Below are 18,886 nucleotides of genomic sequence, written 5' to 3'. Positions count from 1 at the left end.
GAGCAACACGCAGAACAAAGCGCTGACAATTCAAGAATATCTGCCACGATGGCTGCTGAAATTCATTTCGACAAACTGCCCTATCAACAAAAGCACATACATGGGATCTGAGGGCTGGGCAAGACACTCAAAAGCTGGCTAAGCAGTGTCTATTAGAAAAGTTTAATTAATAGAAGCGCTTCTCCTGATAGAAATCATCGAGTGCCATTGTGTAGCAGGTTGAGCAGAAGAATAAATGATGATTTCTAATACCAGGCTCAACAAAGGAAATGCTACAAAAGCATTGAAATTCTGTTTACTGTTTGACCTCCTCCATGCCCAGTGCTCACAGGATAATTATTACAAATGGCAATGCCCTGTTTCCCAAACAGAAACCCACAACCCTTGCTGATGTACAAACAAGGTCTTACTTCAGTTAAAAATGTATAATATGCTACAATACTCGTGATGAGGGACACTTCTTTCAGTTAATCCAAGCCCATGAATTTGACTGTGGAAATCCCTGTTCAGTCCCTTCTTCATTAGCCAAGATGGCAGCTGCCACACTAAAGCTAATGAGCCTGATTAATATCAATTCAGTAAATTAAATTTTTTTTGCAGACATCAGATAATTTTGTACTAATCCAGACATTTATATTGATTTAATATCAGCTGACATAACATAATTTCTCATTTAACACTAATTGAAAACTACTGGTTTCTTATTCTAAAGAGCATTTGCTGTCACTTATAACTTATAACTTTCTATAAAGCTATTTTTCAAATAATATCATCATGAAATTTTATGTTTTCTGCCTAGCTGCAGAACTTTTATACCCAAGCATGTGATTGGTGATATGTGCAGAATGGAAAAATCAGGTAATTTCTCTTAAAGGTATTTATTTTACCAATTTTTCTTCATATTTTCCATTTTATATTTGTAAAAGGACTGATTGAAACAAATGAACAAAAGAAACAACTATTCATTTAAACAATGTTGAACTCAGCCCCTCTAGCTATGTTTTTTTTTTCCTACTAAATAATTTTGGGTTTGTTCAACTTGCCTTCAGGTTTGGTTTCTTCAGATGCTACAAAAGAAAGTGCACATCCCTGCTGCTATGCAATTTGCTCATATTATAACATTAAAAATAAAATCCCTCATTGGTTACAATGGAATGCCAATTTTTATATATCAAGGAAGAGAGAAGAGTAAGGAGAAGCATTCTGCTTGCACTGCTGGGTGAAAGAAGCATTTCTGCAATGCAGTGTTTCCTGTCCCCAACACTGTTATCGCTGATGGCAAGTGGAACCTCCCTGAGGCTGGACGTGCCATCTGACCCTACTTGTCTGTCTGGAATCCTATCCTGTGGTTTTCACCATGAAACTTTTCTTCCAGGTGTAACACGACCTGTGTGGAACCCTACAGAAAGTTACTGATGAAAATCTCCATCCAACAGATGATACCTATCACAAGATTGCTTCTTTAGAAAATACGCTTATCATTCTCAATCCTTCCACAGATGAGAGCACTCTTTCTGCCAGACACTACCTAAGAGCTACCCTGATGGCTCAAGACTTGAAGGACCGTGGAAATGGGATCAGTAAAAATGCAAAGACAGAATTCATTTGTAACTCAGAGAAACATATAACAGCTGATGTCAGGAGGGACCTGTGTAGGTCCTCTGGACTGGTCCCTGTTCTAACAGCTAGTTCTGAAGCAGGATCAGGCTGTTCAGAGGACTTGACCTCAGCAAGGCTGGGAGAGTTCCTGAGATGGGGAAGGAACAGCAGTGCAATTTGACCGTGTGATGATGAGTCCCAAAAACACAAGGCAGTTTCAAAAGATATGACCTTATGACAGACAGGCCTGTTGTTCATCCAGTAACATGAGTAAAAGTGCCAAGAGCTGCATTTCTGAGTTGTGAACATCACTTTGGTCTGTCTTCAGTCCCATCAACTGCACTGAAACTGAAGTGCCATTTCTGGCAAGCACTTCTAGCCAGGGTCCAGCTGTCACAGGAATGGCAAATACTTCAAAATTTTCTGTGATTAATTCTAGGGCATAACCAAAGACTCCACATTATTCTTTACACTGTCTAAAACATGTCAGTTTTGTATATAGAATAGCAGAGACTGGGGTTTGCCTATGCCACTGCCTAGACAACATCGTCAGAGCTCCTTTCTCTGAACAAACAGCTGGCTGTTCACTTACCACTATTTGGCCTACAGTCTACAGTTCTTAGTGAAGTTATGTCAGGCAAAAGAGGACAGTTCAGTCAGAGCCAGGATTTGTGTGAAACGATCAAGTAAAAGTCTCCAGTGGCTTCTCCAAAAGGGAAGTTGATGGTTGTTTGTTTTCTAGAATCAATAACTTAGACTAAGATAGAAGCACAGAGTGGTTACATTTCTAGGCACAAGGGTCTCTAGAGGAACATGTAGCAACATAGGCAATCAAAATTACACTGTATAGAAAAAGAAGAGCAGCAGCACACCTTATACCTGGGAATAATGGTTTCTGGTAGAAGCGGTTCTAGATGCCCCAGTTCCCTTGGGAAGTCACCTGAATCTAAACTTAACTGCTGGGAAAAAGTATTATTTATTTCTTAAAGAACACAGCAGAACTATATTACTTACAGCACTACTTATGACTGCTCTCCTCTTGCTTTCCTTCATCCTTCCTCCTATAAAAATACTTTGCTTGCTATCTTTCTCAGTTCTCTCAGTGACCACTCTTCAGCCTGCCTAAAGCCTCTTTTGTATCACTTCAAACAGTTCCACACTTCTGTGCAGACATTGGGAACATTGTGGCAATTCCCTCCTTTCCCAATCCAGACTTGTGTCCTGGGAGAACAACTGGGATCTTGAAGCAGAAGAGGTAGAAATGTTTGCATGGCCAGGTGGAGGGAATTCCCAGTTTCAACCCTTTCAAACTGCCAGAACCATGGTACTTTGCACATTACATCCTCTACTCAGTTCCAAGTGAATCTTGAAGAATCTTGGGAATTAAGCAGAAGGAGGCCTTGGGGGAACAGTTATTTTAATTTCACTGGATGACAGACTGTGAACAATTGCTGGGGGAAGCTGAACATGAAAACTGAGCACTTATATAAGGGAAAAAAAGAGAATTTTTTTTTTTAATCTACTTGGATATAAGCCCTGCTACACAAGCTAGAAAAATGAAGCACAAGAAGCATAAAACAGGATTTTACTGAGAGATATGTTGAAGGCCACACTGTTGTTTACACTGAAATACTTAAGAGTCACCCTTTATGTCTAAGGATTTTAACTCTACAAACCATTTATTAGATGAGATGAGAAAGGAAATCTCAGTTTGTGAGAGAGGGATGGCATTGATTTCAAAGGATCATCCACCTGTGTATGTGCTTTTTTATTCAAGGCATCATTTAATTTTTCATGCTGTTATATTATTTTAATACCTATCTTAGCACTCATTCTTTTTTTTTTTAATGAGGACGACTTTTCTTAATTTTACTAACAAGATAGCTCATTTACTTCAGTTTATCTAGATCCTTATAAGGGAAGCAAGAACAGTCAGCAGTAGAGAAATACTTTTTCCAGTTTGGGCAAGGCAGTCTCTAAAACATCTCCTAAAACATCTTCAAATTGGTCACCTCTGCAGTTTTCTCATCATTAATACTGTTAAAAACACTATCAAAACATGTTGGCCTTATTTTTACATCTGTTTATCCACACAGCAGAACCTGCACCACCCTAGGGCTGGAAATATTCCATTGGGCTTTGCTTGCACGGCTCAACCACAGCTTGGAAATTCGGTCCTCTGATCTTTCTTTGTATGAGGCCAACAGCCAGCACACGATTTTGCTGCTGTCCACTAAATCCTGAACTGAGTAGAAAAAAAAAGTATGAATACAAACAAATTTGCATTCACCATCTGAAATTTTCAGTGGAGGTAATTTGTATTAGCTTTTTGAAAGAAAGACAACTGAAAAGCAACAGCTACTCCAGCACTGAGGCTTTGATCAAATTTATAAAGAAATAATTTTCCATATATATGCTGCCAGCAATTTATCCCACTTAAAACCCAACCTTCACTTCATAACACTATTTTTTAATTATTTTTTTTTTTATTTCTTAACATAAACAAATGCGTTTTCCCCTCAAGTAACAGCCAGGAGTGAACAGCAGCCAGGTGACATACTGCACAGGTGAGATACCAATGGTATTTCATAAATCATTATGTCTAAAAGATGGTGTGTTTTCAAGCCAAGAAATAAGACAATCTGTTAATGGTTTAGGCTTAAGCAATTCAGATGAACACCAAGAGAAGTAGATGTGCCTGATATAACAACCTTTACATTAGGGATTGCCTTAAAATAGGCACTGAGTGTCCTCTAAGTTGAGTTGAAAACATGCTGGTGACTTGCTTTTGAATGGATGGGATAATTTTCAACAAGGGGCAGCAGGGAAGCAAATAATTCAAAATAGCTCAGTGTGGCACTCTCCGGGTTACCTCAACCATGAGTCTCTTCCACACGCCCTATGACAAGCATAAGTATTAGATTTTTTTTTTCAACTTCATCTGGCATTTCACATACCATCTGAATGTTTGCATCTAAGCTCAATGGTTCTGTGAAAAGCTTTGATTTTGGTGAACATTTTTCAAATAAAATTAAAATCCTTACTAACTACTTTACATTACTGTCAGCCACCCACTATTGATACAATACTGTGATAAAATATCTCTGAATACCTTTATATGGGAATAAAGGCCTTTCAGAGGCAAAAGTCAATCCTTATAGCCTGGTTTTATTTTTGAAACAAAAAAATAACGTCATGAACTTTACCAAATGGTATTCTGGGTGTTTGACGGACACCACAGAGAAACCTAAAGAACGATTCAGCTCTCTGTCTTTTGATTGAGACGCCTACTGCTTGTATGAACTACTGGGTAGAATTTTACAGGCTTTAGGTTTGGAATGAATCTTAATTCTTTTAGATTCACTGGTCACTTTCTGCTGTTTAATTCCAGGGCCCAACACACATCAGTTTCAACCGAGTGGGTTCTCAGCCAAGGAACACTGAATGAGATGATGTGAGACAATGGCCCCTTGAGTAATTCTGTTACTTAAATGTAGGTTATTACAACGTGATTGCAGTGTTGTTCAAGCAGAAGAGCTGTGCAAAGACAACTCATCTGACAGTCCTTTCTTTCCTCTCTCTGCTTATTTTTAATTTGGTCGCTGTCCAAATGACAACATTATGATTACAGACTAATATACCACTGAATACGGGTGAGCATTCAGAAAGTAATTAATGCTTAGGGAAATATTTTCAAACAGCAAGGGTTTTATGAGTTTAATCCTGAAATACTCATCATTTGCAAACATCTAAAAATACTGAATAATAATAATTCTGCACTGTTATCCTTTTATCAATCCTCTCCCTCTCCTCCATAGAAATAGTGCCTTTTATTCTAGTTTATTGGTTTATTTAAAATGTGTTACTAATAATATTTGGGTTTACATTAGGGAATTCTTTTCTCAGAAAAATTCTCCAAAATTGAAGAAAGTTACAAAGTAATTTTCTGATAAGTCATGTACTGGTAGAACACCTTCAAAAATGTCTAATTCGTGATTCTGTTTTTTTTCTAATGTTCCAGTTACTTAGGCAAAGGTCCAAGGCTCAGTTTTCATTCTGACAGATAACGATGACTAAACCTAGAAATATTAACCACAAAACCATACAACTGACAGCAACATTAACACAACCAATAACTCATTACACTAAATATCCTGTATCCACTTGAAGCCTCTGTTTATTCATACTCTTCCTTGAAGTTCTCACTGACAGTGTTCAGAAACAGGAACAATTTATAAAACTCCAACCTGTCAGACAAGGCTGTGATCAACTGCCTAACCATAAATGAGGAGTCCAAACATATCTATCCAATAAAATCAGGGCCTGAACTGCATTTATTCAAGTCATGAGACAAGAGCTTTGCAATGTGCATTCAATGAAAAATGGATTGAAAACAACTCTCTAGGGCAGCTCAAGACGAATTTTGCCAGAAATTGGTTAAAACTGCTATAGTTAAAACACAAAAGCTTGTTAAGCTGGGAAGAGAAAAGGATTTATAACAGAACAAATCTAATAAAATGTTTTACCTAATCTGATGTGATTTTGAAACATCTGAAGACTCATTTTGCATACAATAATTGCCATTTATAGGAAAATAAAAGCTTCATACAAAGGAAATAATAATGGAATTGTTTCCAAACATTCACAAAAGGTAAACCCTGGAAGTGGAAGCTCGAAATGCAAAGAACATTAAAAATTTGTACATATTATATCTGAAAAATCTGAAGTGAGGCATATTCTCCTTGTATTTCACCTCAGCAATCAGAATCAGGCACCACCACGACTTTGCAGCAGAGAAGCAGCCCACTGGAGGACCCCTCTCAACTGCAGGATTGCTCTGGGCTTCAGAGGTAACACTTCCCCAGTGAAACACAGCACCAGCTGCTCAGCTGAGAACCACAGGAGAGTCTCCACGTTGTTTGTTTTCCAGCTGAGACTTTCAGTCTCCAAAATCATTACAACATCATTTGGGAAATTTGCATTATCCTTACATTGCAGCTACTGTTGTTATTTATGATTTGGACATATCAGTTCTTTATAGTTGGTCACTCAATACTGGCCTAGCTCAATGAATCCCTAAAGCAAATTGCAGTGTAAAGACACAGCTGCTGGGATTACTTTCAGTCATCTCTTTCCAGCAGTCTTTCACAGTATAAAATAACAAAACTACGCCACATCCATCAAATTCATGATTGAAAATTATCCATTTGAAGTCACAGAGCTAGATGAATGTTTTGTCAAAAATTTTCCTGATTTATTACTACTCTGGTTTACATCCCCAAATGTTCCTCTGGGATGAGCAGAGATTACGTAAGGTATCCCTCAGGAAAGATTTTGGCTTATTGTTTTGTTTTTTGAATGATGCAACAATAAAACATTTTTAATGGAAAAAAGATGAAAGGCAGAGATGAAAGCTGAGTGTGACAGCTGCACAGAGCCCTGCTCTGAATCTCTTCCTCACCAACAACTGCTGTGCTTCCTTAGTCCTGTTCCATACACAAGTGAGTCATTACAGTCCATCACATCCCAGCATCAGAGGCATCCTAACAGACCACCAAAATGGTCTGTGCAATCCTTTCTACAGAGGATATGTAAAACACAAGCCCATCTTTCATATGCAGTTACATTATCGGAGGGGTTATGACAGATAGGACTTGAAGCTTGTAGGGAGTTTTCTGGCATAACCAAAAAACTAGATTTGTCAGACTGAGCATTTTCAAATGTAAAAGGAGCCAAACCAAAAATAAATCAGACAAGCCATGTATGGAAAAACAATGTACTGAAAAACATTTTCTTCTTGTCTTATAAATCAAGAAAGAACTAAAAGAATTAAAGCTTTTCAGAACTCTTTCACCTTTTCTAGTTTATCTTTGCAGTTCTAAGTAGGTTCACTTGTACACACACATAGTGGTGTGTTTTTTCATTCCAGGAACAGGCACCAATGACTGACATTTACAGACTTTTTTATGCTGCACTTGACAATGTTAATCCTCCTCGAATATGACTTTTGGCACGGACTTTCCTCTGTTCCAAAGGTGGGACACACGCAGAGTTATCTCTATGTTCAGCAACTTATTTAGTGAAGCTGACAATGTGCCTGCACAAATACAATTAACGATGTGAACAATCATGCCTCACTCCATTCTCACCTTGATATATGATCACAAGGGAGCCTCACCTCTTACTTTTTGTGCTTACACCCGATTTGGAAAAACACCTAACATTCCTAGACTTCTAGACATTCAAGAACACATTCATTCTACTAAGAATCATTAAAATAATTAAAAACAGACACATGCACAAGTATGTTGTTTGTGTCCTTTGTCAAGGACTCACCAGATTATCTCATATTAACTAAATTACAAGAAGGCATAGCTTTGATTGCTTTATTAGTTTTTAAACAGATTCCTTTTTCAAAAAGCTGTAATTTTTAACAGCATGGGAAAACTAACTCCCTCTTTATATTCAAAATGTTAAAATACCACATTCAGATTCTTTGTTAACCTTTACCTGTAGTTTTTCCAATTTGTTTTTCAATTCCTTGGAATTTATCTTCATTTCCCTTTCTTCGTTTTGAATTTTGAGAGTTTAAAATGTTATTACTTTAGTCAGAATATGCCAGAATATTGCATTTTTAAACAGAAATCATAGCATCTACAACACCTAAATGTTACGTGCAAAGCCATTTAAATTAAATAAGCGAACTCAGCTCTAGCAAGGTGGTCCCAGAGAATAACTGCCTGAATAAAAGGCTACTACAATCAGTGGGAAGAGTCTCATGAACTGCAAAGGGGTATAGATTCAGACTTCCCTGCTTTATATATAGAAAAGTATTGAAAGCAACTTAAATTCCTAAATTCTTACCAAAGGGTAAAACACCTACCAATGTGCCTGAAGCTTTGCCTGTATCATTTCTAGCAGGCAAACCATGGCAGTCTATCCTTTGGGGTATGTTTAGAAGATTCAGAGAGCCATGGAGCACCTCCTGGACCTGGAATCACAGGGCACAGAAGCAGTAGGGTGAGTTCCTCCTGCAGCACCCAGGCTGAATCTTCACCACACACCGGTGGGCTTTGGGTCTCCCTGGGGCTCGTGTGCTACACCCTGTGGTCATAACAGACAAATCTGTGTGTGTGTATTTGAGCCCAGAGCTTCAGAAACACTGTGATGGTTATGTTATAGTACACAAATGGCAGAGAGGTCAAGAGGTTGAGGGTCAGGGTTATCCACCTCGCAGGGTTCACGTGAGGGTGCAAGCGTGGGGGGAGCGGTGTCGCAGGACAGAGTGTGCCAAAGCTGAAGCACTTCTGCCCATCTTGTCTTTTAGGGATGGTTCCCGGAGTGAACCTTTCCCAGACTGCATTCCAGCGCTATCTTGGAAAAAAAAGCAGTCCCAAAATGGGGCCAGAGAGGAAGGCAGCTGTTAGGAATTATGGTAGACCAAAGGTCTAGCACTTGGTCTTGCTCCGCAGTCCTCTTTTATTGGGCAGTATTGACAGACCCACAGCTAGGCACTGACAGCAGTTAGTAGCTGCTTTTATCAATTCCAGCTGCAGGCCCTGCCAGTTCACTCCTCTTTCTCAAGAGCTGGCAAAAAGTGAGTCTAAAATACTGGATTTTTTCTTAAAATCTCCAATGTATTTAATTAAAAGTAAGATGTGGTTTTGTTGTTGATTTAAATGTACCGTTTTCCCACTCAGTCTGTAACTACTGACGGTCAAACCCAACAGTTGTGTTACTCCTTTGTGCTTGCTCACAACAAATCTCTTTGTTTCATTTGACACCATTTTTTTTCTAAAACTGGAGTCTGAGAAAATTGAAAGTCTGTAAATTAGGAAACAAAATAATTATCAGTCTGTTTTCCAAGGCAATAATCCAAGTCCCACATGACTAATAATGAAGCACTTAGCACAGTAGACTGTTGAATCATTATCTCACAAAAATAATGCTCTAATGGTGCTATTTACTATACACATAAATTGCTACAGAAAAAAAAGGTCTCCAAATGACTGGCATTTCATAAGTAATAATTCTGAGTTCAGAACTAAAATCCCTCGGTGTCATCTAAGGTTGGGGTTCTCAGCACTCCAAAACATCATAATGATCACATCAAGTACTCTGAATCCCAATGAAATTTATAATCATCACTTGGTTGAATCAAACATAGACTGGTTTTTCATAGATTTAAAGTTATAGATATGATTAAGTTATTTTTTCCTTCTGATCAGTAAGAAGGACCAAATTACCACAAAACCAAAACAGATGTCTTTTGTATTTACATTCATGTCATTTTAATGGGCTGGGCTTTTCAACGTGCTCTGCACAGCTATTTAGGAAGTTCATTTAATAATTAGCAGACTTGATAACTTCTGACTGTCAGAGAAAGACACCATAATGCAGGAAGAGGAAGAGCTGGAGGATGGCTGCCTGTTTAATGTTCAGATAATTGAGAGTGTTGGACAGATGAGTATCTGCTTGATTTATCCCTTCTTTTGAAGTCTTTAAATAAATTATGGTTAACATAGACCAGTTCTGACAGTTTAAAATATATTTCCTTTTAGAAAACATGAAACAATAATCTATTGTTCCAGTGCTAAATGAAACTAAGAGGTAATGAATTTGGAAAAGAAGGTATTGAGGTACAAACCTCTCAATAGCAGAAAATGTAACTGGGGTCTTTTTAAACTTTTATATATTTCTTGTGTTCTTTTTGCTTCTTACAGGGTTTTTCATATAGAAAAAGAAATAAAAATAAAATATTACGTTCTAGCCATGAAATCAATAGTCTGATTCACATTGTTTTCAGTGTGCTGGATTCCACTAAGAGTTCCTTTTTAATCCCACATTCCTACTTTTCTACACGTTGTGGACTACAAAAGATAGAAAACTACTCTCTTTTCTCTTGATTGTCAGTCAAAACGCAGTTGAGAAATGCCAAAACCAAGGAAAGTTCTATAAAGTTTTATTGACTTAGAAGACAAGTTAAAAAAGGACATTTTGCCTTCAGCAAGGTTTTCACCTGACTTTTGCTTTTCTTTAGCTAAGTACACCAGATTCTCGTGTTCTGGCAGAATTTACAAACACTGTACTTTTCCATGACGGTGGAACCTATTTCTTAGCACCACCTTCAAGCAGCTGCCACAGATCCTAGAGGACACCGTAATTCTCCCTGTTATTCAATCCTCCCGTGGAAGGCAACCATCTGTGAGACACACTCCTGGACACCTGCTGCCCCAGCCAGCTGTTCCCATTCTACTCTGCAGCTGCCACCTGTGACAGTAGCTAAAAGCCAAAAACCACTCAAGCAGGAGGGAAACCGACTGGCAGGCTGCCAGAGACAGAGGGGTGTATTAAAACTCCAGCACAAAAGCTGCCATAAACCCACCTGTGTGTGAAACATCAAGTCACGAGGAGATAAACAGTGACTTTCAGCAAGCAGAAGGGCCCAAAGGGGCTCACAGCAGGTTTCTTTCCCCTCAAGCAACTTCTGGGCTTTGCTAGAACCAGTTTAATAACTTGTCATTTAGAATAGAATCACAGAATCATAGAATCAGCCGGGTTGGAAGGGACCTCTGAGATCATCAAGTCCAACCCTTGATCCAACACCGCTGTGGTTACCAGACCATGGCACTAAGTGACACATCCAGTCTCATCTTAAAAACCTCCAGGGATGAAGAATCCACCACTTCCCTGGGCAGCCAACTCCAGTGTCTGATTACTCTCTCTGTAAAGAATTTCTTCTTAATATCCAATCTAAACCTCCCCTAGCACAGCTTAAGACCATGTCCTCTTGTCTTACTGATAGCTGCATGGGAGAAGAGACCAACCCCCACCTGGCTACAACCTCCTGTCAGGGAGTTGTAGAGAGTGAGGAGGTCTCCCCTGAGCCTCCTCTTCTCCAGGCTGAACAACTCCAGCTCCCTCAGCCTCTCCTTAATAGCTCAAGGGCTTGGGAAAACTTGTTCTAGCCTTCTCCCCTCCAAGAGCTCTGGTGGGAAAAGACTAGAATCAGAGAGAATATCTAGAAGATATTAGGACAGTTCTCCATGTCCCATGGACATTAGGAACTCCTGAAATAAAACTGTGAAATGGGATTTAAGTGGTACATGTGTCCTGTGCTGGCACTGTGTGTGCATGGGCAATTTTTAGACTCCTTCGGAATAGGAGTGCATTTAGAAGAACCAAAGAGGAGCTGAAACACTGATGGATGCAGATGGCCTAAATTCTTCAAGAATTTAGAGGAGGGGAAGTCACACACGATAAGAAAAAAACCCAAACACCCAAATAGGTTGTAAGATCCTTTTCATTCTCAGCAGCAGAATTAATGGAACAAATCTGCAGCAGATACAAGCAGAGAACAGACTGAAAGACCCAAGAATGAATACTCTCTCTGTTCTGTCCACCTTTGACAATTACCGTCCCATAAATTTTAAATAAAATCTTCAAACAAACTTATGACTACTTGATGGAAAGAAGTTAACAATTTACTACCCAACATGAATACTAAAAAGATGATGAGCTGATACACCATTGTTGGGTAGCTGATTATCTCTGGTCTATCAGAGAAATTGAGTCAATTTTCATTAACTGACAGAGTATTATAAATAATATTTGCCCCTAAAATAAGTTAGTGTCACCACCATTTCTGGTAACTAGTTTCTAGATTTACAATAGTGTTGTAAAACATGGAAGTTAAAATCAGTTGACTTTTCCCCTGTGGCTCTGAAATCACATCACCAGTTTTCTGGTTTTCCACGTTTTATTTTGGGAGGTACAGTGTACACAGTGTTGCATTATTTAATAGTAGAATGGTAATCACAATTAAAAATAAATATAAACTTGTTGCTAAAGTTTGTTTCTGCCAGTCCTTGCTTCTCAATCTCTAATTTGGTAATGAAACAGAATGCAACATTTGAGAAGAAAATATAAACTAATCTCATTTGTTAAAAGAAGTTCTGTGAGTGTGCATGCACATGTGTTCCTCACATTATTAATTCATTGAGCTTCTTTTAAAAGTCTCTTTAGAGGTAAGCAGAAGAAAACCTCTGTTTTCCCTTAGTTCTTTTATAAGGACTGAAATTCAATTTGTGAAGGAAAGCCTTTATTAATTATTTAAGGATTTATTAATAAAACTCATGAAGTTACTGTTAAATTTTGTAAGTGAATTTATAGCTTGGGAAACTGCCTTTTAAATATTGGAACAAGAATATGAATAATTGCATAAGTTGGAATGTTAGGTAGAAAACAATTTACTGCTGAAGAACATGGTGGAGCAGAGTAATCAAGAAAATAAAAGTGTATATTGTGATGAGCATAGGTAGCAAAATTTTAAGAGATTTGAAAAGAACACCTAAAAAAAGAAGTACTCAGCATGAACAGGCCTACTACCAGCTGAAAGGTAGAAAATACCATGAACCTTGAGAAATAATCTACTTGATGTGGGTATCATTATGCTACATATTAAACTATGGATAAAATAAATGTACTTTGCCAATCTGCTATATATTACCTAATATTATAATATTAGAGAGTTTGAGCAAAATTTGGGGAAAAACAGGGATCTAAATGGGTCTACACTGCAAAGAGGAAGACCACAGTCATTTAGCTATTTTAATTTTGAGAAGAAGAGAGGCACAGGCAAACCAATGACATTCTCCTGTCCACTGAACCCTAGATTAATTTCTAATTGCACAGGAAAACTACCAACTCTTGGGGCATATTTAAGAACTCCAGACTGGACTTTTTATATCCAGTATGACTAAGCTTAATATTAGCAGAAATCATCTTGGGCATGTTTCAGGCACTGCCAGAAAAATACCTTGTTAAATGTGGTTCCACTTAATCTGACAGATATGGTCATTAGGCACATTATTGTTATCCTACTCATTTCAGTAAAACAAACACATTCATAATTCTGTTTTATCCCCACTAACACTTCTAGAAACTGTGCAGGTATGAAAGTATGATCTATGCTCTTCCTGACCCCACACTTTATCAACCCAATGATTACATTTAAAATTGCTGTCTCTCCTTTGCAGGGAGGAAAGCTTTTGCTTTAAGGGTTCTGAACCAGTTGAACTGTAAATGAAAGCTCAGTTCATCCATCATTACTAAAGATGGAGAAAAAAGAAAACACACGAGAATTTAATTTTCAGATCACAGGGCAGATGTTCAGATGTCAGAAAGCCACATTCTTATTCAGAGAGCCTTGAGGTAACAGCACAGCAAAGAGAATAACCACCTCATGCAATAATACAATTAGAGGGCTCCTTATACTGTATCAGAATAGGAACTACTGGAAACTCTACCATCACAAGTCAGTCTCAGATGCAAAGAGGTACAAGAGATACTTAGACATAAATGAGAATTCTGACAGCTTCAGGAGATGTCAGAGGAGCATTCTCTATAAGTAAGCCAATACTGCTTAGAGCACAAATTTTAAGGAAGACTATTTTGACTCAAAGCAAAAAATGCAGAAAAATACCACTGAACAGAACCTCCCCCTCTCCCTCCCACCTGGGGGCAGGATGAAGGTAGATATAAGTAGGTCTTTCATACAATTCACCCATGCCCTGTACTAAAAGCGGAATAAAAAAGGAGCAAAAACCTACGTTTTCTGTTAATTTTAAACCAAAAGAGAGTTTTTCACCAACAGAATTATGGATAAATTTCACTGTGACAGAAAATTACTATAGTAGCACTGGAAAATGATCTTACCAGTAAAGCTGATGGGCTACTTGGATGCTCTGAAGGGAACGATTCAGCAGGAGTTTCACTAGAGGGCTTTCAAGACTCCACTCAAACTTGAGTACCTTAACAGATAAATTGATATTAAGAATCAATTTTATGCCAGCTTTTGTGTCTTTATAACAAAAATAATCGGAAAGGACCCGGTGCTTAGCCTGAATGAAGCAATCAGACACACTGAGTTTGCTCTAGCAATGGAATGGGCAAAGAAACTTCAGGACATGACAATCTGCCACCACCTGTAAGACAGGCAGATACCATCCTGATTCTGGCTGTGTTAACATGTATGTAAATATGCAGCTTTTCTTCCCCCACCTAAAACTATCAATGCTATATTTAATTTTTTATCCGATTATCTGGTCTGCAAAGTAAACTTATTTGTGAAACAGAAGCTGTGGAAGGTGAAACGTCACGTTAGTGTGTGAATGCTGTAAAGCTGTGAAGGTTCCACTGCTTCACAGTAAATATATTCATATATGCATACATAGATATCTATCTAGATATACACACACCACAAACACACAAAACATCCCCTGAGAAACTGCAATGTGGAATAGTAAGTCATCCATGTGCACAGTGTTATAAAATAAGAGAATAAAGCTTTCAAGAGTTCTTGCTCAGTTGCAACACCTACTCAATCACCAAGTGCTTTGGAAGCAGTGAGGCCATAACTCACAAAACATTAATTTCTAGTGAAATGCAACTTACACCTCTAAAGAGACAATTCTACACTCAAATGTCCAGGTTACTCTGTGTTGACAGTGATTTTCTTGCTGTATATATGGTATTTACACCACTTGCTTCCTTGAGTGCGATGAAGCCCTGCCACCTGCTTTGGGGACCACGGCATAATTTCTCTTGTTCAGAGAACAAGAAATAATTTCAGAGAAATTATTTCATTTCTTATTTTTCTTTTTTTTTTTTTTTTTATTTTTCATTGTCACTTGAAAATACCTTCATGCAGTATGTAGAAAAGCTCAATCAGCATGCCAAAAGTGGAAAACAGTCTATACCTCAACCCTGGTTTTAATTCAATAATTGCATCAGGTGACCAGCATTTCTTATTTACTCCTCTTACAACGTCTCAACCCACCCAAAAGAATCAAAAGCATTTAATGAAGTTATTGATCAGGACAGACCACCTCCTTGGCTATCAACTTCCTCCTTACCTGAACCAGCTGTGGGAGGTATTCTAACAACTCATCATTTGACATATTTTCTATTTGTTGGACTGCTGTTCTGCGAATTTCTTGATCTGGAAAACTAGAGCAAAACAAAGAGGTATCATTAAGAGCTACTGATCCACTGATCTCCTGAGCTCTCACTGATATAAAATGTTAGAAAAAATGGATTTCTCTCAAAATTGAATGGGAAAAAAAATCAATTAATTTGTTTTATTGTAGCGAGAGTCAAGAAACACACCACAGATAACTTAATTGGATTGACTGTTACAGTGTCATACAGGGGAAAAACACTCAACCTGATCTTCAAATACCTTTTTTAATTTGAGCTACCATGTATTGTAATTTCCTGAAATATGAAGCAAATTAGAGATCTCTTGCTGCTCTTACTTACCTGAAATAGGAAATTTCTGTGCCATGGGAACTTTCAACTTTCAGACTTCTTTTGTTCTGAGCAACAACAGAGAAGCTTGAGATTTCCCATACCAAAAGGGTTCATTTCAGATAATTTATTCTAATATCAGCTTGTCTGAATTGTATCATAAAAAAATTGAAAATACTTTTTAAACAGAAGTAATTTTGATACTGAAAACACGGGTTGGTTTTTTTAGTTTTAGTTTTTTTAATGTAAAAAACCAACATGTTCCCCCAGAAAGGCTCCAAGTCAGTGAAACAGACATTTTTGATGGGAAAATGTTTGAGTTTGCAGCATAAGCTGCATTCTCAACCAATTCTGGTTGAAACCAGAGTGGCTGTAGCCTAGTATAGATTTTGTGATGGAGAGCTCTGACTGTAAAAAGGAAATAAGATAATAACATAGTACAGCAGCAGGGGTAATACAGAGAAAGAAGGCTGGATAATATAATTGGTAAAAAACATTTTTCTTAAAAAGAGAATGAAATTTTGATGCAATCTGACTGATTGAAACTGACTCTCAAGAGACCATTTTATCTCTTTTTAGAGAAAAAAAATCAAAATATGTACAGTATCTCTTCTAACATTTGAAAGCCAAAAAATAATATTTCAAGGACTTCTTTTGAAAATATAAAAAATAATTGCTACCTTTTCACATTTTGCAATTGTGACATTAATCATTAAAGGTTGGATCCGATGATCGTGGAGGTCTTTTCCAACCTCAATGATTCCATGATTCCATACACGGAGAATTTCAGGTACACAGAAGTTGCCTGGAATGCTTCAAATTCAGTGAGTTTGCTACTGTTTTGCTTTTACAAGGAAAAGAACTGATTTGCTCTTCTGTGTATGTCTGCTATGTGATGTCACCCTTATCCGTGTATCAGTACTTGCATGTTGCCCATTGCCACCCCAAGAATCTTTTCTGTCTTCTCCCGAAGCAAACTGGAATTGTTCACAGAGACCTTTCAGCTACCAGAGCTGCAAGAAGGATCATCTCTGCCTAAGGGGCAAAAATGCCTTCAAACAGCACCCCAGTCAATTGGATATTGTTCAGAAGAGCTGCTGGGCTTTGATCCAGTTCTCTTGAGGGCAAGCACCTGCCCCACAGAAAGCAGCGAATCCCTCCCTTATGAACTGATACGGCTGTCAGGGTCTTTGGAAAATCTCTCATTTGGCAGTCTAGGTACATATAAAAATGATGACTAAAGGACAGGGGTTATCTTGACAATTCACCCTGAGGAAAGTCCTCTCAAATCAGAACCATCATGCATGGCAGAAGATGTCACAGGCCAACAGTATCACTGCGTCAGGAGCTCAGCTCAAAACCAGACTTCTCTCTTCCCACCTTCCCATCCAGCACCTTTTGCCAACAATATACCCAACAGAAATGAAAATCAGAAGTGAAACAGAGGAGACAACGCCGTATTTGCAGCAATAACTGCTCATTGCTATCAAGATAAAAAGAGAAGAAATTGTTAAGCTGAGTACTCAGCAGTATAATGGCACCTGCTGCTCGAATCTTGAGCTTTTGAGTTCAATAAAACAAGCTGAAGCAAAACAGTATGTATGCTTTGATCAGTGAATTAACTATACAGGCCACCAAATAAAATTGTGGATATTTTGATTAAAAAAATCAAAAAACAAACAGTGAACAGCTGGACTTACTTGAAAGGTCTGGTTTTCTGGGCTGCAACCAGCTGCCACCTGTAGCGCTTTCAGCCCCCCTTTTAACAATGCAGCTCAGGTCTGGTTTTATTATTTTGTTTGTATGTTATGCTACATATTTGATGATGTTTCTAATACACTTTATAATTCTTTGTATAGTGCTGAGAGGGCCTTGATGGGGAGAGGAGGAATACATTACAAATAAATTATCATGACAGGCCCAAATTAGCATCTTCTGCAAGGCTTATTTTCTTTTTATTTATTTATTTTAGGCAACCTATTAGAAATGAGAAGTTGTTACTTTAATATTCATGTGGCTATTTAGAAAAAAACATATTTGAAGGAGATCTATATATTAAAAAAAAATCTCTTTCGTATCATCCTATTTTCTAATTATGCAATTGCTCCAAAAGGTGATGTGCCAAGCATGTGTTCATAATATGGAAATTAGTCTTTCCCTTTCCCTTCTCCCCTAGTTCAACAGGTTACTGAACAGTGAAATACACTTCACAGAGGCACCAAGTCAAGCAGAAAAATGTTATTAGTTACAGCTTGTCCTTACTAGCAGCCAAGATCTAAATATATATGCAATGCTATGATGAGGGAAACTCTTATTTTTTCCAGCTAAACAAAGAATAACAAAATTATTTTAATCCCAAACTTTCCAGAAAACTCGACAGCTAACATTTGATTTACTTAGAATTAATTTGCTGCAAGTCAAAACTGGGGCTCTAACTAAGTTACCAGAAGCAGTACAGGGAGATGTGATTAGGATAACGATGAGTTGAAACGCATGGGTACTGTGGTGAAACATCTGCAGGGCAATTTGCTTCAGGAAACATGGCTCTTGTCACTCTTGAATAAGATTTTGGTAATTTGTTAGTCCTGGCTACTAAAATATTTCCTTCAGCTTGTAAATCTCCGGGTCAGCCTGAGGCTTAGTTGAGTCTTTTTAAAAGAATGGGCAGTTAGCACATTTTTTTAACTACCTGACAATCTGTTGAGCCCTGGATCTAATAGCCAGTGCTCCCCTGAACTTCCCCATTGTTCAGTCCCACAGCTACAACAGGTAACAGGTACAACATTTAATTTGTATTTAAATATTGTACACAGGTACAATATTTAATTCTATTTGTCTCACCCCTTATATTTGTATTTGAGTAAAAAATTAACATCCTCAGAAATATTAGAATTATGGAAAATTCTTATGAACTCCACTGGTATTACATGGTGCTTATGCTATTCATGCTTCCATACATCAGTTTATTTGCTAAAGC

The 18,886-nt window shown here is 37.9% G+C and overlaps 1 protein-coding gene across 1 annotated transcript in view; it reads right to left on the bottom strand.

The window, feature by feature from the left end:
* PIK3C2G (phosphatidylinositol-4-phosphate 3-kinase catalytic subunit type 2 gamma) overlaps positions 1–18,886 on the bottom strand; it is a 195,393-nt gene that overhangs the window by 92,760 nt on the left and 83,747 nt on the right. The window contains exons 16-17 of the mRNA XM_027665212.1: positions 15,516–15,609; positions 14,317–14,411 (exon numbers count right to left, since the gene is read on the bottom strand). Of these exons, the coding sequence (XP_027521013.1) occupies positions 14,317–14,411; positions 15,516–15,609 (189 nt within the window). The remainder of the gene's footprint in view (positions 1–14,316; positions 14,412–15,515; positions 15,610–18,886) is intronic.

The sequence above is a fragment of the Corapipo altera genome, unplaced genomic scaffold (genome assembly GCF_003945725.1).
Source record: "Corapipo altera isolate COAL_440 unplaced genomic scaffold, ASM394572v1 1, whole genome shotgun sequence".
Taxonomy (NCBI): Eukaryota; Metazoa; Chordata; class Aves; order Passeriformes; family Pipridae; genus Corapipo; species Corapipo altera.
Note: the sequence above shows the minus strand (reverse complement) of the source record. Positions and strands in the feature narration are given on the sequence as shown.